The sequence below is a fragment of the Vombatus ursinus genome, unplaced genomic scaffold (genome assembly GCF_900497805.2).
Source record: "Vombatus ursinus unplaced genomic scaffold, bare-nosed wombat genome assembly UNPS02009824.1, whole genome shotgun sequence".
NCBI lineage: Eukaryota > Metazoa > Chordata > Mammalia > Diprotodontia > Vombatidae > Vombatus > Vombatus ursinus.
The window spans coordinates 5397457-5419940 of record NW_020949602.1 but is presented as its reverse complement, the minus strand read 5'-3'; the positions used below and the strand labels follow the sequence as shown (position 1 = coordinate 5419940).

Genomic DNA, 22484 nt, shown 5'->3' with positions numbered 1-22484 from the left:
CGGGCTTCAGGGCCGATGACAAGGCATCTCATTCATTACTCCTTCACACCCCAGACCTTTGAATGCTTAGAGATCCCTCTTGTTTTTCCTCGGCCTCCCCATCCACCCCCCAATTCCCGTTGTCCTCCTCTGGATGCTTCCAGTTTTCTGGTGTCTTAAAAACACAGCGCCCAGAGCTGGAGGCCAGGTCGCGGATGGGAGCTTGTGCAACCCTCATTTTACAGCTAGAGAAATTGGGCTACACTCTCATTCTTGGTGATTACAGCAAGGTCTTAATTACTTGAAGAATAGGAATGACCAGAGGCTGAGTAAGTGTGAAACTTGAAGAGGTCAGTGTGTGCATGTGCGCATGTGTGTGCAAAAATGAACTATCAAGGATACTCATGAGACTCAGGTTAATAGTGTTCTCTTTGTTTTGTGCCTCTTATTTAAGTTATAAAACATTCCTTTTCTTGTTTTTTGTTTTTTTTTTAAATTGTAAGACAAAATTAGATGGCCTGGGAAAAGGCGTGCCCAAGCTAAAGAGCAGCAGTCACCTTGAGCCCCCAGATGCCTCATTGGGCCCACCAGGGCACGCTGACCCTAGGCTGAACGCTGTGAGAATTGAGGCATTGTCCGATGACGAAGAAGTGGACGTCACTGATGAGTCAGATGAATGTTTTCACATCCCCCCAAGGAGCCCCAGCAGTCTTCTTTTATTTGATGTTCCCAATAATACAGACCATAAAGCGGACCCCCAAGGGTTCCTTTCTCCTGCGGGACAAGACCAGGCTGTTTCTGCAACTCCCAGGGGGGACCTTCACAGCACCTCGCAAGGGCAGAGGGAGGGGCTCTCTGCCTCGGGAGTTGCTTCCCGGGTGCAGAAGTCCAGCTGCAATGGTGGAAGATGTGACCGGGTGGACGACGATCAGACGTCTAATCCCGGGGGTGGGGTGGAAGGAAGCACCACGTTGGGGGACGGCGATCAGGGAACTGGCCCGGAGCTTGGCCGAGGGCCAAAGGACGTCCTCGATCGTGAGATGCTTTTCCACCCCTCCTGCCAAGTGGATGAGGAGAGCCCAGAAGAGGGGGAGCCACTCAGAGCGCCCGAGCAGGAGGCGGAAGTCAACAGAGACAGCATTCAGGAGGAGGAGAAGCAGGCCATCCCTGAGTTTTTTGAGGGCCGTCAGGCCAAGACACCAGAACGCTATTTGAAGATTAGGAATTACATTTTGGATCAGTGGTAAGAAACAAAATCATATCGGAATGAAATTTTGAGACTCCGGCTCCCTTTTGTGTGACCTTGGGAGCACTTTAATTAGGCTCATAACTAGGCAGGACTCAGTATCCTGAATGCCCAGGTTATTGCTGCTTTTCCTGAAGCTTCATCCATTACGCCTTCTCTGCTCCAGTGTCGGCATCTGTTTATTAGAGGGAGTGGATTGTGGGGTGGGAAATCAAAATAGGTAGAACGTTTCTGTTTCATAGAACAGCATGTACCTGCCACCTTTTCTCCTCTTTCTAAGGATCCAAGGAAGAGCTGCTGAGGCTCAGAGAAGGCCTTATGAGGAACATGGCCTCGGGCTGGGCTTCGAAGGGTGGAAAGAATTTTTAAAAAGCAAAAGCAGGGGCCAGGAGAAGATTTTGGAGGTAGAGAGACTATCTCAAGCAAAAGTGTGGGGGTAGAAGAGTCTGGGACTTGTTGGAAGGATTTGGTTTGTCTGGGATGTATGTGTGTGTTCAGGGTAGCAGGGCCAGCGAGGGGGGGCCATGCTGAGAAAGAGTTTCTGCTTTTTTCCCAGTTGGCAATGGTGAGCCAGCAAAGGGTGGTGAGTCAGCTGACTAGCTGAGCAGCGTGCGTCCCTGTTGGGCAGATAGGGAAACTAAGGCTCACGTAGCTTGCACGGGTCTGAGGCCAGATTACAGGCTTGGTCTCCCTGACCTCAAGTCCAGTGTTAGCCACAAGCCACCAACAAGGAAGACGGTGAAGAGAGGAGGAGGAGGCCGGGCCAATCGCAGTGGTCCAGGGTGGTCACAGTCAGCAAGTCCTCAGCCCCTCCTTTGCGCCAGGCCTTGTGCCCCTTCTAAGGGGAGAGACCCCTTCCCCCCCAGAGCACAGGTGGATCTAAGCGACCTAAGGATAGCAGGAAGGGGGCAGCCAGGAGCGATCTCATGGAGGAGGTGTTGTCTGAGCCGGGAGAGAAGGCCACCCCAAACCTACAGGGTGGGTTCTGAAGGAGGGTCCAGGGCAGAAGAGGCAGTAGGGAGCCGCAGGGGAATGACAGGGTCCTAGCGGAGCTTAAGGAGAATTCTTTTGGCAGCATTGTGGGGGATGGGCTGCAATGAGAGGAAGCCCATTAGGAGGCCTTCGAAACAATTGGAGGTGAAGGATGAGGGCCTGGGCCCTGCAGGGGAGAGGAGCCAGGGCCAAGTGGGAATGGAGGAGGGTGCTGAGGAGGCCTCAGGAAGTTCTGCTTTAACTGTCAGCCGTCCTCTGCTGGCGCAGTGGGCATGCGGGACGTGGGGCAGCACCCGAGTTCGGGGCAGAAGGCAACGGTTTGGGAGGCAGGAAGGAAAAGGAGCGAGCCCTGGACGAGTCACGAGGCTTCTAGAGGGTCCTGTGCTGGGGGCTGGATAGCGTGGGCCATGGCCACTGTGTGTCAGGAGAGCTGCTTGTAACTTCGGTGAGCCGCCTGTTCTGGCATCTGTAAGATGGGACTAGTCCTGTCGGTAGTGAGGTTCCCATTGGCTTATGGATTTAAGGTACTCTGCCTGGCAGGGAGACTAGGCTCTCCAGTGCTGTGTCTCACTGAGCTATGGCAATACCTAATACTGACACGACACCCTAAATTTGCTCCCCCCTCCCCCCACACATGTACATATAAGCCTATGAGGTAGGTAGAATTACCATTTTACAGATGAGGAAATGGAGCCTCAGAGAGTGAAGGAGATTTGCACAAGATTGTAAAAGTACCCAGGCCTCCTCTTTGCCCAGCACCAGAGCTCTCAGGCTCCATGTGTGGGTACCCCTCGCCAGAGGGTTATTCATGACAGACAGATGGCCAGGCTTGTTCAGACTCACCAGCGTCAGGTCTAGCTCTGTCAGACTGCACGGAAGTCCTGGCATTGACCTTCCTCCTCAGAAATGGCTTTTCCATGTTCTTGCCTGTCTTTGAGACCTTGCCAAGAGAAGCATCTCAGGGGTGAAGAAAGGACCGCAGTTGGCGTCCTCCTCCTCCCTTTCTTCTCTCTCCTTTTTGGGCTCCATGGGATCCTGTGTTGTCCATCCATCTCCTGGCTAGAGATGGAGGCGTGGAAGACAGTCTGTGGTGGCACAAGAGTCCTGGCAACTGTTGGTCCGTGTGGACACCCTCTCTGCTGGGTTCAAGCGCCCCACACTGATCTCCGCAGGACAGGGGCAGAGTGGGACATCCTTGACGGGAGCTGGGCATTTCTCCAGCGATGCCAAGGGGAGAGGGAGCGACCATGAAAATGGGGGATGTGTTGGAAGAGAGATGGGAGGCTTCAGCCACCAAAACACTCACTTTGGAAGGCCACGTGGAGTCCATTTGACATCACGAGTTCTGGGCTCAGAGTCAGGGAGACCTGCGTCTGAATGTGGGCAGCGCTCGTGGCCGTTCTCAACCTCAGTTTCTTCCTCTGTGAGATGGGTTCATAGGGCCCAGAGCACCTAAAATGGTGTCATGTATGAAAAGTGCCGCATAAATGTCAGTTATTATTGCCATGATTGTTGGCAACAATCATTGACTACCTCATGTATAGGACATTATGCGAGGCACATCATTGTCTTGTAATAGTATTAGCGTAAGTGATGTTCTCAACAACTAGTACGATTTTGAAAGAAAATCCTAGGCTTTAGAAATAGTCTGAGCAAAGGACCAAAGGGCAGAGGAGTATTGTAGACATAGATCTGAGGGGAACCCCAGACACTAGGCATGAAGCCCCAGTCCTTCACTTTACAGCGAAGGAAAAGGTGAATGGCCCAAGATCACATTGTCACTAAGCAACCTAGGTGAGATTCGAACCCAGGGCCTGGAACTCCAGAACCAGTCTTCTTTTTGTTATGTAGCACTGCCTCCATTTTCAACTTTAAAATTCACTCTGTCAGAATAGGAACAGATATTCCCCAATAATGAACTATGAATGTGATTAAAAAATAATATGAAATACATTTAAAATTCAGTTATCTAAGCTTATTTCTGGAAAAAAAAAACTGGATCTGCATTTGCATATGTTTATAATTTCCAGCCTCTTTGTAACTAAAATCTGGTGAATTTAATGTCAGAAAAAAATCCAGTTGCTGTGGGAAAGTTGGAACACTAATGAATTGTTGGTGGAGTTGTGAACTGATCCAGCCATTCTGAAGAGCAATTTGGAACGATGCCCAAAGGGCTGTAAGACTGCATACCCTTTGAACCAGCAATACCACTTCTAGGGCTGTATCCCAAAGAGATCATACAAATGGGAAAAGGACCTATGTGTAGAAAAATTTTTATAGCAGCTCTTTTTGTGGTGGCCAAGAACTGGAAAATGAGGGGATGCCCATCAATTGGGGAATGGCTGAACAAGTTGTGGTATATGAATATAATGGAATACTATTGTTCCATAAGAAAGGTTGAGCAGGCGGACTTCAGAAAAACCTGGAAAAACTTGCATGAACTGATGCTGAGTGAAGTGAGCAGAACCAGGAGAACACTGTTCACAGTAACAGTAAGATTGTGTGGTGACCAACTTTGGTAAACTTAGCTCTTCTCAGCAATGCAAGAATCTAAGACAATTCCAAAAGACTCAAGATGGAATATTCTATCCATATGCAGAGAAAGAACTGTGGAGTCTGAATGCAAATCGAAGCACACTATTTTCTCTTTTTTTCTTTTCTTTTTTTTTTCTTTCTGTTTTTTGTTTCTTTCTCGTGGTTTTTCCATTTGGTTCTAATTCTTTACAACATCACTAATGTGGAAATATGTTTAACATGATTGTACATGTATGGCCTATATTAGATTGCATGCCATCCTGGAGAGGAGAGAAAATTTAGAACTCAAAATCTTATAAAAGTGAATGCTGAAAACTAAAAATAAATAGTTAAAAAGAAAAAGAAAAACCTAGTTGCAAAAATGATGCTGCTATACCTTGTCAGTTACTGCATAATTTTTCGAATGAATGGATCTGTTTTAACTATCACAGAAATTTTTCACTTTCTTACTTTGCAAGGATAGCTTTGTTTGAGGAAGTTATATGAGAGCATTGGAATGTTTTACTATACACTGAGAAAAAAAATGTTAAGAAATGATAGGTATTAAAATGTTATTGTAGAAATGAAATTTTCATTTTTATATTTCCAAAATATTAGGGAAAAATGCAAACCGAAATATTTGAATAAGACCTCGGTGCGTCCAGGCCTGAAGAACTGTGGCGATGTTAACTGCATTGGACGGATACACACATACCTGGAATTAATAGGAGCAATCAATTTTGGATGTGGTAAAAAAGAAAAAATTATTAACATTTTTATTTTTACAGCACTTGCTGATACGTTTGATAACTTCAAAGAAGAGACATGTTCTTGAAAAGTTAGCTAAGAAGCCTTTCTTTTGATTGACTTGTTAACATTTTCTTCCTGACCTGCCTTTGAAAATTTCTCATAGAAGACAATCTGGCCCCATGTTTAATAGTGCTGTTCTTTAAAAATCAGATAAAGGAAAGGGAATTTAACGCAGTCAATGATAATACCCAGAGTTAATTCACAAAATGCAGGTGATTTGCTAATACCCCAAATACCAAAACCCCCTTTTAAAAATTGCTTGAATATTAGTGACCAAATTAATATCCCAGGAAACAGTGGTTGCTCAGCTTTCATTTAAAAGAACAATACCCCAACATTTTTTCCAAGAAGGTTCCTCCCCAGCCTCAGATGTCTTTTAAAACTGCATTTATATCTTTTATTATTTAGTTAGCATTACAGTATATGATTGAAAATTAGGAAGTAATTAGACCAAACTTCCCCTTAACAGAAGCATCTAAAAACAGAAAGGGGTGTCCCTTTGTATTATGAAGATGCACATGTCCAACAAAGGGGCGAATTTCTAGGGGTGTTTTTGGGTAGGGATACATGCAGGCAGCACTCATCCACTTCTCATTGACAAACCCACCCCAAACAATTAAGCAGGAGCCTCACACCTGGTGATCGAACACTTAGGAAAGGTGGCCACTGTGTTCTTCTGCTTCCAGGCAAGAAATCCTCCCAGGACTACACTGGAGACACGTTTCTGGCCAGTTTTGAAACAGAGTGGGAGTGCTTCCTTAGCTCCCATTTTGAAGGTGCCCTGAGCGTAGAGGATATTTTGTTGAGTACAAAATGCATTATTCTGGAAACTCATGTTGCTGCATGAGAACCACCAAGCTGCCTGTGTGCCCCCAACCCTTGTAGGCCCCACAGCTCAGTTTAAAGGGGCCCTTGCTGTTGACTGCTGTTCTCATCACTGGTGGCTCACGGAGCCTGCAGAGCCAGGGAGGGAGGGGTGGGAGCTCAGTGCTCTTGAGAGCCCCTCAGCAATGGCTTGGGAAAGGGCCTGGGTGCTAGACACTCCTGAGCCAGAACAGTGGGCAGGCCACATTCCTACTTCTAGGGCCCCATTCTTCCTCGTATCTCCTGAATGTCAATCAGTTTCCTCTAAAATCGTTTCATGAAAAGTAAAAGTTGACACTGTCTCTGGCGTCCAATAGAGCAGGCCGTGTATAACAGACCACAGGCCTCAGACAAGACACGGGTCAGAGACGGCAGAGATGCAGAGGAAGCATACCAGCTAGCCCAGCGGCTGCAGTCGATGGTGAGCCGCCCTCCAGGGCCTCCTGGCCATCTTCCTCCCTCCGTCTTTTCCCATCAGTCTCTGTCTCCTTCTGTCCTTCCCTCTCCTTTCCCCTTCTCCCCGCCTCTTTCTGCATCTTTGACAGTTTGTGTCATGTGTCCGTGCAGTGGGTTGGCAAGTGAAATGTCTTTTTTTACCGACATCCCGCTTAGCCTTTCATTTGTCTAGCTTCCACTCGATGCTGCATTCTGTATAATTTTGTTCAAGTGAAAAAAAAACAAACAAAAAAACCCAACTGCCTCCAAATTCACATGTAAACCTACTCCCAAAACAACCTGTTCTGCCAGAGCGGTGTTAAACCAATTATTTTTAATTTCTCCATCAATGCTAGGATTCTGTTAGAATTGGATGACTGCATTGACTAGAGAGGTCATCATTTTAAACTCTGTTGCTGTCAGCGATTTGATTTGAATAGATTGATAATGTTTAATGTAATCTTCTCATTACAGCGAGCACGCAGGCGGCGCGTGCGAGACCCATGGGGGAACTGGTGTGATGCCCGAGATTTGGAAGGCCAGACGTTTGAGGTAATGTCCCCCTCTGAGCCGTCGGAGCCCCTTTCCTCTCCCTCCCAAGTCACTTGTCCTTCTCTGAATTAGAGAGAGTGGTCGTGAGTGAGTGCAAATTAGAAATGGGGTAGAAGAAAGGACGGCAATTAGGAAGCGTGGAGCTTCAGACGGTTAAGTCACAACATTTGGGAAGGCCCTTAGAGACCTCGTGCCCAAACCATGGAGGTTCCCTATCTGAGAGGAGGCTGTCTTCATTGGCAGTATTCCTGAGCCTCCGAACACAAGGCCGACTCTGCCCTTGTCACTGCCTCATTCACCTCTGGGCAGAGGTTGAGTCTCCTGCCACCCCTTCACCGCTTTACCCCTGGGTCAAGGTACTCTGGGGTTGGCCTGCAGGGAGCTCCGCTTCTCCGCAGCTTCTGTCACTGAGCACAAGGGCTCAGGGCAAAGCCCTGGCTTTGGTCCTGGCTCTGAGGAGCTCCCCATCCCCCAGGTGAGGCCTGAGCCTATCTGCCATATCTCTGCTTTTTTTTGTTTTTTTGGTGAGGCAGTTAGGGTTAAGTGACTTGCCATGAGTCACACACCTCATAAGTGTTATGTGTCTGAGGCCAGATTTGAACTCAGGTCCTCTTGACTCCAGGGCCAGTGCTCTGTCCACTGCACCACCTCGCTGCCCCCACCTCTGTGCTTTTGTCCCGGGCCTGGAATGCCCTCTGCCCTCCCCTCTCTCCTTGCAGCTTTTCCTGAGCCCTAGCACCAGTCGCGCATTTGTGTGTGCGTCTCCTGAGTGGCTGTTGTTCCATTCTTTGTATGTGGATCCTGAGCACCGAGTACACCACAGGTTCTTAGTAAGTGCTCAGGGCTTGGTTGTCATTTCAGTCTGCTGTCCTTTGCCCATGGCCACAGATGGTTACTGAAGCCTGAGTCTTTGGTTCTTTTTCTCAAGGTGGTCACTTCCCTGGCACGCACTGGTTTTAGGCTTCACGGTAGTCTTTCCACGATAGGGGAGCAGGGTTGTGGCAGCCATCTGTCTCCTGGGTCCTTGGCCTCACTGGCACCACGGTGTGACCCCCACCACAAGGAGACATCTGAGTAAACTGCTTATGGAGGCTTTTCCTGTGTTGGCCTGAAAAGAAGCCGAAGGGGACTTTTGGTTTGTTTTTTTAGTGGTGGCTTTACTCAGTATGTGACACAGATGTGACCAAAGTCATCCAGACTTCTTTCCTGGCGTCCAGTGTCCCCTGTTCTCCTTCTGCCCGGCCAGGCTTTTCTTCTGGACATTTGCTTGGGCGGGAGTGGGCCCAGTTCTCAACTAGATGATCGGGCTGGAGCGTGTCCTTGTCTCCAGCAGGAGACATAGGAACTGGCACAGGTGGGGGAGGGAGGGAGGTGTAACTTCAGATGGATTCAGCTTTGACACAGTACCTCGTCCTGGCTAGAGGGCTGTTTGGTCAAGTGGTTTTTTGTTTCCAGCATCTCTCCGCTGAGGAGTTAGCCAGAAGGAGCGAGGAAGAAAAAAACAAACCCACCAAAGTTCCCAGGGCTCCCAGGCTCCCCAAAAGGTAACCCCTTGGCTGTTTGAAAAGAGTTATTTGGGGTAAAAGGTTGAAAGAGTGATAGGAAAGAATGTCCCCAGGAGCAACCAGGCCACATGGGCTCCTTTGATGTCTAGGTCTTTGCAGGGGGGTTGTACCCTGCGTGGGCAGTGTGGGCCCTCAGCTGCGAGGATGCCCAGGCCATGGTCCCTCCTGCTGTGTGCTGTCTTCACCACTTCCACTCTAGCGTCTTTGGACTTTGGCCTTGAGAGGTCCGTCTTGGCAGAGTGCGAGTGGTGCCCCGCGTTGATGGACCAAGGAGAGCAGGGAGTCTGAGGTCTCATCAGTGAGGGTACCTCCCTCCCCAGCTCTGGCCACAGCCCATCCACGCTCTCCTGGGGTCATCATGTCTGGGCCCATGCACACCACGCCTGGCAGTGGGGGGGGGGGGGTCTTCACACAGTTCTCCTGTCCTTGTCCTTCCCACGTGTCCCCAACTGTTGCTTCGGTGGTCACAGAGCTCCCTGGGCTGGGAAGGTCCCTCCAGTGTCCACCCACTTGTGCCATGGGATCCACACTATAGAATAGTCTGCAGACAGGTCAACTTTTCTCATGTGATGTTTCTGTTGCTGTTGGTACTTTAAAAATATTTGATGGAGTGACCTTCCTGACTTTCCCATTAATTATACTAAAAGGGAAAATGTTTCCTTTTGCAGCTCCCTTGACCCATTCCAGCTGATTCCGTGCAGTCTCTTCAGCGAAGCGAAGCAGGTACTTGTTGCCCCTCAGTTTGTGACGGGGGGACGCAAAGCAGTCGCACTCCATTGGCTCCTCTCGTGGAGAGCTGCAGTGTGCTCAGCCCTTTACTGGGCCACGTAGGGCACAGACATTGAGTTGTTTTCTGCCTTTGTGAGGCTGACGTCATGTGTCTGAGCAGAGGCCAGAGGCCCAGGGTGCTTCACCTCTTGTGTGGCCTGGACCGCACAGCCAGGCGGTCTCTGATGAAGCCCACGGGCCCCTTCTGTGCATCATAGCTGTCAGGGCAGTCAGTAGAATACATAATGAAGGAGCTGAAGGTTAGTGGAAATGAAGTTGGAATGATTTTCCTTCCAAGTTTGTGGATCCCTTGGAGCTCCATGAGGCAAGGCAGGCCGAGAGCCCTGCCATCCACAGACACGATCGGATGAATCAAAGGACAGCCCTTGATCTGGTCCCTGGGGGCGCTCCCTGGGCCATCACCACTGGGCCAGTTCTGATCCGTAGCCTTCCACACTCCTCCGCACTGTGTTATCCAGGATCCCTGGCCCTCGCTCAGTGTGACGATCTCTCACTTTCCCAGTTGCCCACATCCGTGGTACTGTTTCTGCTGTCACCCACGATGGCCCGCTGTAGCCTCCTCCCACATCCTGGCACGCGTCACCCTGACACCCTTCATTGGCCCCCCTCATCTTGTGGCTCTGAGGTCCTTGGGAGACTCAAGGGGCTGGGCTCGTAGTGAGGCAGGCATACCTTCAGTACAGTCGGTGTGAGTGAGCGAGTTTAGAGGGGCCAAGGTGAGGCTCAGGGGGCCGGGCTCGTGGTGGTGTGGGCCAACCATCGGCGCTGTCATTGTGGGCGAGCCAGTCCAGGGGACCAAAGCAACGTGTTGCCTGTGGGGCAGTGCCTCAGGGCCGGTGGGGGAGAGCACTTGGGGAGCACTGGCGGCACTGCCTCTGTCTTTATGCTGTTTTTCCCTTGTGTTTCAGGAGCCATTTCAGGTGCGAGTGGCTTCCGAAGCACTTTTAATAATGGATTTGGTAAGGACGCAAAGCTGCCCAGGTAGTCTGATCTGTACTCTCATATTTGTGTTGCAGGCATAAGGGACAGTTGGAAGACGTGTATTTTGGAACTTAACTATCCTTTACAAAGAATCTAAAAATAAGATTTTTCTTTTGGAGAAAAGCCAAACAGTTGTATGTTCCCATATTTTAGAGAGAATAAATTAATGTGAGTTTTTGCAGACTGTTTATCATCATTGTTATCCCACTAAGTTTCATTTATATCCGAATATCCCTTGGCTGCTGCCTTGAGAATAACTGCAACAAAAGCAGCCCCCTGTAATTTGGGAGGTCCTTGTTTCTGAAGCGTCACAGAGATTGCTCTGCTGGCCTCACTGCTCCAGGGGCACTCGGGGCGTTTCTCTCCAAGGTAGAGCTTTCAGCAGTCTGACTCCACCTATCCCTCTTAACATCTGGGGATGGCTGTGAGGCCGTGGTGGCAGGCAGCCCTGTGTTAGGAGGGGAACATTAAGGCCCAGATCCCCCAGGCGGCCCCCAAGCATGGGCCTTGCTGCCTCTCTCAGCAAGTGCCCTCCCCAGATTACCGATCTTGATTGTGCATTTACACTATCGGTGTGTGCTTTGTCTGAATGTGTTCTTGTTACCTGTAGCATGCTCATGTTTCCATGGCAGAAGTGATTGGTCTCTTAGGAGGAAGATATTTGGAAGCTGAGAAGGTAATTGAGGTAAGTTAGCTTTTCATCCTTGAACTCCCCAGTGTTTTGTTTCCCACCCTTCTTTTCATGAAGTTCAGGGAATAGCGAGGAAGAGGACAACTTAGTAATCCCCTTTTTATAGACAGACGGAGGAGGCCGCGGGGAGCCCTTCCCGTAGGTGGGGGCTTCAGGCCTGGATTTCCCATGTCAGAGAAGTAGATTTATCTTCCTGTGGAGAGTGAATAAACATGTCTCATAGCCTGGGATCGTGAGAACCATGGTGGGATATGGAGGAGCAAATGGAGGTTAGGGCAATATGATTGCGCCTATCTCTGGTTGGAACATGGAGTGTCTGTGTGCCCGAGAAGACACCTCCAGTGCCTTGGCCCTCGTGGCCTGCCTTCTTTCTTGGGAGACACGTCCAAGTGAGCACCCCACAGCCAGATGGTGTGATTTATGCCTAGTAAGAGAGAGGCGTGTGAAGCGAGGATCATTTTATGTCACTTGTGTATGAGAGAGAAGTCATGAGCTTAAACGTGATTAACATTCCATTGTAATCTTAGAGGATTGTCATTGATAGGTCTGTGCAGCTGAGCCCTGTAACAGTCTGAGCACAGGATTGCAATGCGAGATGGACCCTGTATCCCAAACCCAAGCATCAGAGACCTTGGCCGGCCGAGGGTATAGCGTCATTGGCTGGTACCACTCTCATCCTGCCTTTGATCCGAACCCTTCGCTTCGAGATATCGACACCCAGGCCAAATACCAGGTGTGTGGGTGTGGGGGTGTATGTGTGTGAGCGAGTGTGTGTGTGTGTGAGCGAATCAGTCAAAAAACATTTATCAAGTGCCTATTATGTGCTAGGCACTGTGCTGAGCTCTAGAGGGAGGTGGAAAGAGAGGCAGAAGACCAGCCCTGCCCTCAAGGAGCCCACAATCTAACGAGAGAGAGAACACGTAAAAAGAATCTGAAACTTGTGGGGAGAGGGGCGCCTGGTGCTTGGTTGGGGGAGCAAAGGGATGGGAGATGATGTGTGTTTGTCCAGGGCACCCTCCTTTCAATGGAACATCTGGGACAGGCTCTCCAAAGTCATTGGGAAAAGTGTATGATTTCACTGGTGTGGTCACTTATAGTGAGGAAATGCCCTCTGGTGATGCTGCCTGGCGTGTGGCCACGACTCCGAGAGTTGCCCAGTGCACCCTGAGGGTGGGGTGGGGTGACTGGCCCTGGTCACATAGTACATAGCAACAACACAGCTTGCGTCCAAGCCTTTGTGGCACCAAAGGCAGACCCTCTGTCCACTACGCCATGCTGCCTCTCCTATGTACGGAATTATTTGTGTATTTTAAATTTCAGCTCCACAGCTTAGCTTCAGCAAACCTTTCCAGATCCTTCCCTCCCTGCTCTGCTTATGGTGCCCACGACAGCTCGCCTCTTCCAAATTACCGAACCCATCGCTGTGCCCTTACTCTGAGCAGTTCTAAGGCCAGCCTTCATTCACCTTCAGCTAACCAAGGGTGAACGGAGGGCAGCACGAGAGTACACCTCACCCCAAGCCAAGCAGACCTCCCAGCTCCCAGCTTGCCCTCGGCCAGAGGCACCTGCTCACCCACCTGCCCCCTTTGCTTGTTATTCCCCAGTCCCTTGAAGGCTGAGATTTCTTATTTATAGCAACACCCAGAATAAGGAGGTGCCGCCTTGTTTCTGATGCTGAGAGCAAATTGGGTGGTTTTTTTCTGCTTTTCTGTGGAAGTTAATTATATTTACTGGTGGGGATAAACACTTCTTAAATTATATGTTGTAACTCAGCATTTTCCTGGTTTTTTTTTCCTCTTTGTTTTAGAGTTATTTCTCCAGAGGTGGAGCAATGTTCATTGGGATGATCATTAGCCCATATAATCGAAACAATCCTTTACCATATTCCCAAATTACCTGCCTGGTTATAAGTGATGAAATTAGTTCAAATGGTTCTTACCGTAAGTATCAGATGAGAACTCCCTCTTATTTCATATCCTCAGTCCTTGGAATTTTAAAAGCAGAAGAATTGACTGATAAGGAATTTTTGCCCCCAAGGAAGTTTTTATGGTATGGACAGAGGTTCCGCAACTCACAGACAACCCAGACTTAGAGATGGCTGTCCATCCCCCTCCCCCACATACACACACGCTTCCTATGGCAGCTATGAGAGAAATGTTCAGAGGTCTGAGGGGTCCCTGAATTCAGGAAGGAGAGATCTGGCTGATTCCTGGATGTGACACTGCCTGAAATTCTACCCAGGCAAGGTTATTGCTTGACATGGTTTGCCAGCATCCTCTTCTTTAAAATGCAGATCCCTGTGGGAAGCTGTTTGTCCCATGAGGCCTGGCACAAAGTAGGTGCCTAAACATATCTCCTGAATGATTTCTTAACCATGGTGGTGGCAGCGTTGGCAGCTGCTGCCTGTTGGATTCAGAGTTTGATTGTGCTGGGAGGTTGATCACAGAACACCTTGTTGGAGAGGACAGGCTGAGCCAGGACTGGGTGGTCCTATCTACTCAGAGAAAGAAAGGGGCATCAGAAATGGGAGGGGATGGTGTAGCCGAGTCGGGAAGCTTGGGGACAGATCCCAGCTCTGTTAGTGCTCCCAGGGAGCCATTGGGCAAATCTGCTGACTTCAGGCCTCATGTTCCTCCTCATCCATGATATGGCTTCAAGCTTTAAATGTATCTATTAAGATACTGGTTCTTTCCCTCATGAAGCTCAAAATTGGGTGCAGGACTAAGACGTGTACATAAATACTCCAGTGTATGACAGTCTAGGATAGTGGGGAGAGAGCAGGCCTTGGGGGCAGGAAGCCCTGGGCCTGGGTCCTGCCTCGGACACCCTCACCCCCGGGTCCAGAACCCGGCGGTCACTCTCTAAGATGCTGTTTCAGAGCAGGGAGCCAAGTGCACTGGCAGAGGGCTCATCTTCACAGCAGTGTCAAACACAGCCCTATCCAAAACCCCCAAAACGAGGTGTGGCATTATTTCATTGGAGATTACTTGGTAATTTCCAGATGACCGATTTGGTAAGTCAGGCTTTGTTTAGTCACTGACCGAAGAGGAGCGCTGGACCGACAGTCAGAAACCAGCTCTTCTCCTTGCTGCGTGACAGTGGGAAGGCCCCTCAGCTTCTCTTTCCACATCTCTGAAAAGGAGAAGTTAACCCTTGTCCTGCTGCCTCACGAGGCATCCTGGCGCTGAGGTGAGGGCAGCTTTGTCGTGGGCCTCGGGGGAGGAAGCAAGCTCTGCATTTTAGTAACATTTGAGCATTCCTTGAGAAATTAAGTGCCTTGGAAAAATAATTTTCTGTGTTTTAACTTTGAATTCTCTTCATAACTTCTTTAGTCCCTTGTGGTTAAGCACTTTGCTTATTATTAATAGGCAGGGTATGAGCCCAGGTGCTTTGTTTTTTCTGAATACTTTAGCGGATGAAAATGTTGTGTCTGGAAGGTAGTTTTCATTGGTTTACACGCTGTATTTCGCATCAGAAAAATATTTTTAATGATGTGGTTTGGCATTTTGGGGAGCTGTTGATGTTTCATAGTCATGTTCTCCCTCAACTCTGGGACCATAAATAGAGTTCATTTCTTCCTTTTCTTCCTCCTTCCTGTCTTAGTTAAAATTGAGATTCACCCAGTTGCTGCTGAATAAGCGCTTAGCAGATGAATTTCCATCACCTAAGTGGGCTTCAAAGAGTATCCTGGGCATCATGGCCTCCTCTTTCTTCCTGATTTCCCCCATGGTTTTTTGCCGTACAGAGCGCACCTGATTTTGTTTACTAAACTTTCAAGAAAAGACCTTTGAACGAAACTCCCGGTTTCAGGGCTCTTCACTTGTGTACCTCACCTGGAGAACCAAAAACTCAGAGAAATATTGCCTGGGACTGTGCTGGCCAGATTGAAGGAATAAACAAAACATTAGTTTAAGACTAATGGATGTGGGCAGCTAGGTGGCACAGTGGATAGAGCACCAGTCCTGAAGTCAGGAGGACCCGAGTTCAAATCCGGCCTGAGACCAAACACTTGACACGTACTAACTGTGTGACGTTGGGCAAGTTACTTAACCCCGATTGCCTCACTAAAAATAAAAAATTTAAAAAAAAAAAAAGACTAATGGATGAATCCTCCTTGGAGAGGCCTTCCCTTGGTCATTACTTCCCTGCTCCCCCTCCCACCCGCCCACCTCCAGTCTGTTTTGTATACATCCTGCATCTCTGATCAGGAGTAGAATGTGAGCTTCTTGAGGGCAGGGCCAGTCTTACTGTGTATCTCCAGTAGCCAGCACAGTGCCTGCCATCTATAGGCACTGAATAGATCCTTTATAATTGGCTAACTAAAAATGCGGAATTTTTTAAATAATCAGATTTAGTTATATTTGGGTTTATATATGCATATTTGTAATTGTTTTATATATAAATCTGCGTGTAATTTATCTCATAAGTATATGTACATACATATATGCATGCATGCATGCCTACTATGGAGGCCGGGCAGAGAAAGGGTTGTCTGTCTATTTGAACCCTTCCTAGACCGGAACCCATTCACTTATGGCTCATCCTTCCCCATTCCTCCTATTTTAGTATGTGAACTGACCTTCGTTCTCCAGAGAAATGTATGGCATCCTCGCCTTGAGCCTCTCTCTTTCCCTTCTGAACCTCGAAGAGGTTTTGTGTAAGAAGCCAGGAAGATGGGGTTCAGATCCCAGGTGGGATGCTCGCTGTGCTCCTCCAGGGCAAATCCCTTTGCTTCTCCAAGACTGAATTTCCCTCATCTGTAAACTGAGTTTTTGGTTGGGAAAGCCCTTGGTAAACCTTAAAGCACCACATAATGGTAACCTATTGTTATTTATTTTATATTTTGGTGAAATAGGATTTTTCAGACCTGGTCTGTTGTGTGACCGGACCCAGCCAAGCCCTGGGAAGTTGGTCAGGCTAGAGATGTAAGAGTCCTCATCTCCCTCATTGTAAATAAAGAACAATGGTTGATGGAAATTATACTGGTGTGCTTTTTCCTAGGTGTGCCTTACAAATTCGAAGTACAGCAGATGTTAGGAGAGCCTCGATGGGAACTGGTGTTTGAAAAAACAAGGTGGATGATTGAAAAATACCGGCTGTCCCTGAGGTATAGTCTCTGCCTATAGAGCTATCGTGTGTCCTCATTAAGTCATGATTTAAAGAAAGCCCAAGTTAAATGTAAAATTGGACCCATCCCACCCCAGAGCTGATGAGTTCATGTTATTTGTTTCCTTACCCTCTTTTCATATTCTTCCTACAGCAGTGTCCCTATGGATAAAATCTTTCACCGGGAGTCTGACCTGACTTGTTTGCAGAAAGTAAGCTGCCTTTTAAAAATTGGTTTCATTGTTCACAGTATCTGAAGCCATTTATCTCTGTGTGTTACCCCGTGGTGCCAAATGCTTCATGGATGAATTTGCTGTATATTTCCTTTTATTACTTCTCCCTTTCTAAAATCAATTTCCAAGAGATAATTAGAAATGTGTTTTGGTGCCCAGGCTTACATATGAGATGATGATGCCTTAGAATATACACTTGTTAGCACTCAGGGATAAACTTCTAACAGATTACCATCACATATGGTAGATAACATTTTTCTCATTTTCTTAAGCATGAAAAGCGTTGTGGTTAAATCTCAGCTTTGCATTTGATCACTTCAGCACAGGTACCTCACAATTGAATTGTAAATTGGCTCCTTCCTGTTCAGCATTTTTATCAATGACTTCCATAACATCCGTGAGTTTCCATAGAGCTGGAAGGCGTAACTAACACAATGAAATGACAGAGTCAGGACACAAAATCTTACCGGGATATAGTGATGGTCAGGGCTGATCAGGTGCCAGTCAGCATAAGATCCTGTGTGTAGGTTTAAAAAGTCAGCTTTCTATACCAGAGCAGGACGATGGACCAGTGGGTAGAAGCCAGTTTAGATAGATAGTGATAGTGGTGATATAATCAGCATTTTTGTGCACTCTAAGGTGTGCAGAGCTCTGTACCTATGTTATCACATTTGGAAAAGCTGTGTTTTATTGGCCTGAATGAGCTTGGGATCAATCAACAGGCAGCATCCGGAGATGCCCACAGAAAGGACAGTGACAGGTCGGCCTGTCCTTCACCCTGGTCAGATCCCATCCAGTCAGGGCACCGTGTCCAGTATTGGGCACCACAGTATAGAAAGGACCCTGATCAGCTGGACCAGCCCCAGGGAAGGGCAAGCACAGTTAAGATTGCCAGGTAAGACGTGGCAAAGAACACAGGTGTTAATCCTAAAGAGGTATCTTTGCGGTGGCTAGCTTGGGATCAGACTTAGCTTTATCCTGATGAGCCTCTGAAGAGAGAATCTGGCCCCCCGGACTCTGAAAATAGCCAACAGCGAGCGCTGCTCAGAACCGGAAGAGGGGCTCGTCTGGGGAGCCCAGGCAGGATGTTCAGAGGTGGCCTGGGGGAGCCCTTGCAAACCTGTGGCCTCTCAGTTTGTAATTCCTGACCCAGGTGCTTAGCGTTAGCGCAGAGAGAGGAAATGAAAGTAGCTTTGGTTTTCTGGTGCCTGTAAGTCTTTGTTCTTGTCTGAGGAGTTGAGACCAGTCAAGGCACATTGAGTTTTTTAAAGCTTCGTTTGGGATAGGGCATTCTAAATATATTTTCAACATGGTACAGAAATTATCTCGTTTGGTAGAGCTCAGTGTTGTGGGTCACATAGTCACCAAGCCACAAGAGGGGTCAGGATCACAGTTTTAGACCTGACCGGGACTCCCCCCCATGCCATCTTGTCCAGCCTTCACCTAACCAAGCGTCCCCTCCCCAACATTCCCCAAGCACTCCTCTAACCTTGGAGACCTCCTGGCAGGGCAGGGAGCCCACTCTGTGCTGGGGCTGCGGCCCCCTCTCCTGCATGGGAGCACTTGAGATGCTTGAAGACGACCCATGTTCACTTCTGCAATAAAGATAAGACTCAGGTTATCCAAACTGAGAAGTACTCACCAGCTGTTACCAAGTCATGTACCAAGAGTCAGGGGATCAGAATAAGTATAATCCGAAAAATCAGGTAACCTCCTCCTGCCTCCAGAGAAGGAAGGTCCATGTCTCTTCTTGTCCAACCATTAAGCACTGGTGGCTTTTCCACTCCATTCAAAGAGAATGGTTCTCATTTGGTGTGTCCTATCAGGGGCTTTTGGTAAAGGGCATTAAGGGGTCAAAACGTAGAAGCAAGGTTTTCATCAATAGCCAGATTCCCTTTCATTGGCAGTGGTCGGACATTCATAAAGACACAGTTGGAGCTCAGTTTGCTCATCTGTAGTCTGGGGATAATGTTGCCTGCCCTGCCTCATGCGGTGGTTGTTCATGGAAGGCTTAGAAAACAGTGACGTCCTCTTCAGATGATCTTATTTGTAGCAGTGATCTTCCCGTGATCACCTCTTGGTCCTGTGAACTTCCTGCCTTTCTGTATGTTCTTAGCCATCCCCTTCCCTAAAAAGCTGTAAAGTGTTGCTTCTGCAAGGCATTGAATGCATGCATTCTGTAATGCCCTAACAGTGAACGGTTTCTTTTAAACCAGCTCTTGGCGTGTCTAAAGAAGACTTTGGGCAAAGTGACCAACTGCCATGTTGCTGAGGAATTCTTGATTCAGATAGAGAAGTTGTTCCTTTCCTGTTACAGCAGCAAACCAGCGAAGGGCACAGCAGGAGAGGGCTGCCCCGTGGGCCCACCGCAGCTGTCACTGTGATCGTTTTATAACGGGACGTTCTCATTTTCAAGGTGAAATGGCATTTGTGAAAATCCACCTGCAAAGTTTTACAATTACCCTATCTACTGTTGTGGCAGCAACGGCGGCTGTACCACCACTGTTTTATCTAGTCAAGACCTCCAGATTGCAGCATGCAAATCAGTCACATAAGCTCACGTGCAGTCAGAGCGCTTGGGGCTCTCACCTAGAGGACACTCACCAAAGGGTGGCTGAAAGGTGTGTCTGGCCAGCGAGGCTGGTGCTGTGGGAAGATCTTCACTGTTTTCCCCCAGCCGCCATCGTTCTTTCCATTCGATCTCATGAAGTTTTTGTTTGTGTGTTTATTTTGTTCCCAGAAAGGAAGGGGGGGCAGGTAGGTGGTAGGATGGAAGATAGATGGGCAGCAGATAAAAGCCCTTCTGCATAAGGGTGTGGAACGCACGCGTACGCGTGTGTGTGTGTGTGTGCGCGCGTGTGCGCATGCGAGTGCCTTTTTCGCCTTAGAGACTGAAAGAAATCCAGAGCCAAAGGTCTAGTCCACGTGTAGCCGCTTGCTGTTAGAATAAAGGGAAAACTGAGGAGCGTCGAGTCAAGCTGGTCCCTTGGCTGCAGAAGACTCTCCACGTTCATGATTTCACCTTCATTAAAAATCTTTTTACTGTGGGCTGTGTCACTTAGCAACCTTAAGACCTTTTCCCTGTTGCTTCTAAGCCAGAGGCAAAAGACCAAAGAGGGTACTGAGGTCTGGAATTCCATGATTTCTTTTTGCTTGGTTTTATTTGAATTCCAGGGTCCGTTCTAAGGTCCGTCAGTGTTTGGGAAAGACTCTCCTCATCTGCGGTGGGGATTGATCACCCATCTAAAGGAAAATCCCTGCAAGGCACTCAATCGGATGAACCAATTATAATATTTACCAAGGCATAAATTCTGATTAGTTAATTGATTGAAATGAGGGCATTCTGTTTAATCCTCAGTTGCAAAGAAAATTTGATTAATTCCACTCCTCCTGGCCTCCTTTCTCCTCCCCAGCATCCTAATTAATAATCAATCAACAAGTATTTACCAGGTGCCGTGCTAGGTATTCTGGCTTCACATGTGATTGTGACATAGTAACTGCCCTGTATTTTTTAGGGGACCGTGGCATGTTTAATGATAACATATGAGAAGTGAACAATTAAGCCTGGGGGAGATCGGAATGTAGAGTGTGTGAGGGGTAGTGATGTGCAATCAGCCTTGAAGGGTAGACTGGATCAGATGGTGAAGGCATTAAAGCCCAATGAAGGCGTTTGTTTTGTCCTGAGGTCAGTAGGGGAGCCCCTGAAGCTTCTCGATCAGAGGAGTGACCTGATCATATCCCTGCTTCAGGAGTATGACTTTGGCAGCAACATGGAAGATGTGTTAGTTAGTGAGGGGAGAGATTGGCAGCATACAGGGAGACCCTGGAGGAGATTGTACTGCCCACATAAGAGAGGATGAGAGCCTGGGCTGGGCCATGAATAGAGCTACGTAATTGAGGGTTTTTCCCTAAACTTGATTCTGGTAACATGGAATTGAGCTTATTCTTGACAGTGCAATATGCAAACTCACCAAATTGGGGCACATCACCACCTTTCTGGGCCTCAGTTTCTTTCCCCATACAGTGAGGGGTTTGGATTAGAAGCTCTCTAAGGGCCTAAAGCAGTAACATCTACTCTAACTTACCAGTATGTTGTGAAGTAGTACCAGGACAGTTTTTAAATGGAATGTGTCCTATTCCCCATCTTCCCCCCTACCCTCCAAAAAAATCACTGCAGGACCATAAGGCGTTGCACCAGTGAATCAGTGAGCAGATGAAACTTGTAGATCGTGTATGTCCCAAAGCCGTGGGACTGACCTAGACTGTCCCCTCTGTGTGGAAGGTTATAGCTGGCTGTGAGGTCATCAGGGAAGGTCTGTCCTCTTCTCATGGCTGTGACCCTTCCAGTTCTGTTTTAGAAAACAAGAGAAAGGCCTAACTGGGCATTTTTAGGCAGCTGCTCTCTCAGATAGACTTCCTTGCCTGATAAAGCTCTCGTTTCATGAATAATATCTACAGGCCTACTGGTGGGGCAGTGTGTTTCAACTATGCAGTTAACTAAAATGAATTTAGAGCTTACTGAATTGTGTGTGATGTAGAAGCTTTCTTTGTCATCCTGTGTGTATCGCATGGTTGTTGATTCTTCTGCCACTCCTTTCCCAAATGCTCTCAGCATCCTCAAAAAGGAGACCTCCATTCAGGCCACTCATTTTATACACAGAGCAAAGCTGTGCTGTGCAGACCTGTACTGTATGTAGACAGCATCTATTGGTAGAAATATGCAAGGTCATCAACAGGATGAGCGGACTTCCTGTCCTTTGTAACCTACTGTATAATATACTAAAGACTCAGTGATGTCCCTGGTGGGTTGCCTTGTTCAAGAGATGAAAGGAAAATCTCCCTAAAGATGGAAGATGAATAAAAAGATGGAAAACCAAACTTGGCTTTTTTTTTTCTTTAGTTCGACAGGCATTTAGTAAACACCTGCTGTGTGTTTACTTGTACCAGGAGCTAGGAGTAAAAAAGAGTTCCTCACGCCCAAGGGAAAAGCACATGCATCTATCCAGCAATACAAAGTAATTTTGTGGGAAGAGGAGGCACTAATAGTGAGGGTATCTGAAAACGCCTCCTTTTAGAGGCCAGAAATGACGTGCTGTGTAGGGTAGAACAAGTAGGCCCAGATGCCTAGACCGTGGAATTCCGGGGATGAGTGATGTAGAATCCACCTAGAAAAATCATGTAGGACCTTAAATGCCAAACAGAAGTGACTGTGTTATCCTGGCCTTGGTTTGAAATCCTGAGGAAGGAACCCCACTCTGCTAGCAGGTGCCCAACATCTGCATCTGTCATTGTGAGATCCGGAAATGGGACCTTGCAAAGCAGCAACTCCGTGCAAAAGGGAAGGGTGGCCTGTTGAGCACTGCGTGTCTGCAGCATCGAATTGGGCCAGGGGGGGGGGGGGGTGTATGTCTGCTTACAGTCATCATGGGAAGGAGGGAGCTCCAACTTGGGTGGCCTGAAGACATCCGTCCTGGGAATCTGAGCTGGGCTGGGTCAGGCACTACTTGTAACCCTAGAAATGGCTCCTTGTGAGGCTGGTGGCTGGCGCCACCTAGTGTCTCAGTAGGTGACCTTGTGGTGATGAGCCTTTCCAGAAGCTGGCCTTCAGAGAACACTGGGCCTCTACTTAGGGAGGACCCCAGGGCTCCTCGGGTCGGAATGGAGGCTCTGGAGTTGTTCTTATTCAATGAGGTTGACATTGTTATGAATTTATTCCTGCTGGCAAA

At 48.1% G+C, this 22484-nt stretch overlaps 1 protein-coding gene across 6 annotated transcripts in view; it reads left to right on the top strand.

Moving 5' to 3' along the window:
- MYSM1 (Myb like, SWIRM and MPN domains 1) overlaps positions 1-21636 on the top strand; it is a 33470-nt gene extending 11834 nt beyond the window's left edge. For 2 of the 6 annotated variants that reach the window (XM_027852823.1, XM_027852825.1), the window contains exons 8-20: positions 483-1222; positions 5351-5481; positions 6724-6827; positions 7316-7393; positions 8849-8937; positions 9627-9681; positions 10656-10706; positions 11339-11413; positions 11964-12152; positions 13227-13359; positions 16421-16526; positions 16680-16737; positions 18975-21636. In XM_027852823.1, the coding sequence (XP_027708624.1) occupies positions 483-1222; positions 5351-5481; positions 6724-6827; positions 7316-7393; positions 8849-8937; positions 9627-9681; positions 10656-10706; positions 11339-11413; positions 11964-12152; positions 13227-13359; positions 16421-16526; positions 16680-16737; positions 18975-19142 (1977 nt within the window). In that variant the 3' untranslated portion in view covers positions 19143-21636. Of the gene's footprint in view, positions 1-482; positions 1223-5350; positions 5482-6723; positions 6828-7315; positions 7394-8848; positions 8938-9626; positions 9682-10655; positions 10707-11338; positions 11414-11963; positions 12153-13226; positions 13360-14420; positions 15409-16420; positions 16527-16679; positions 16738-18974 lie in introns of those variants that run through there. The other 4 variants (XM_027852824.1, XR_003568324.1, XR_003568323.1 and 1 more) reach the window with 4 other exon arrangements.
- The last annotated feature ends 848 nt before the right edge of the window (positions 21637-22484 follow it).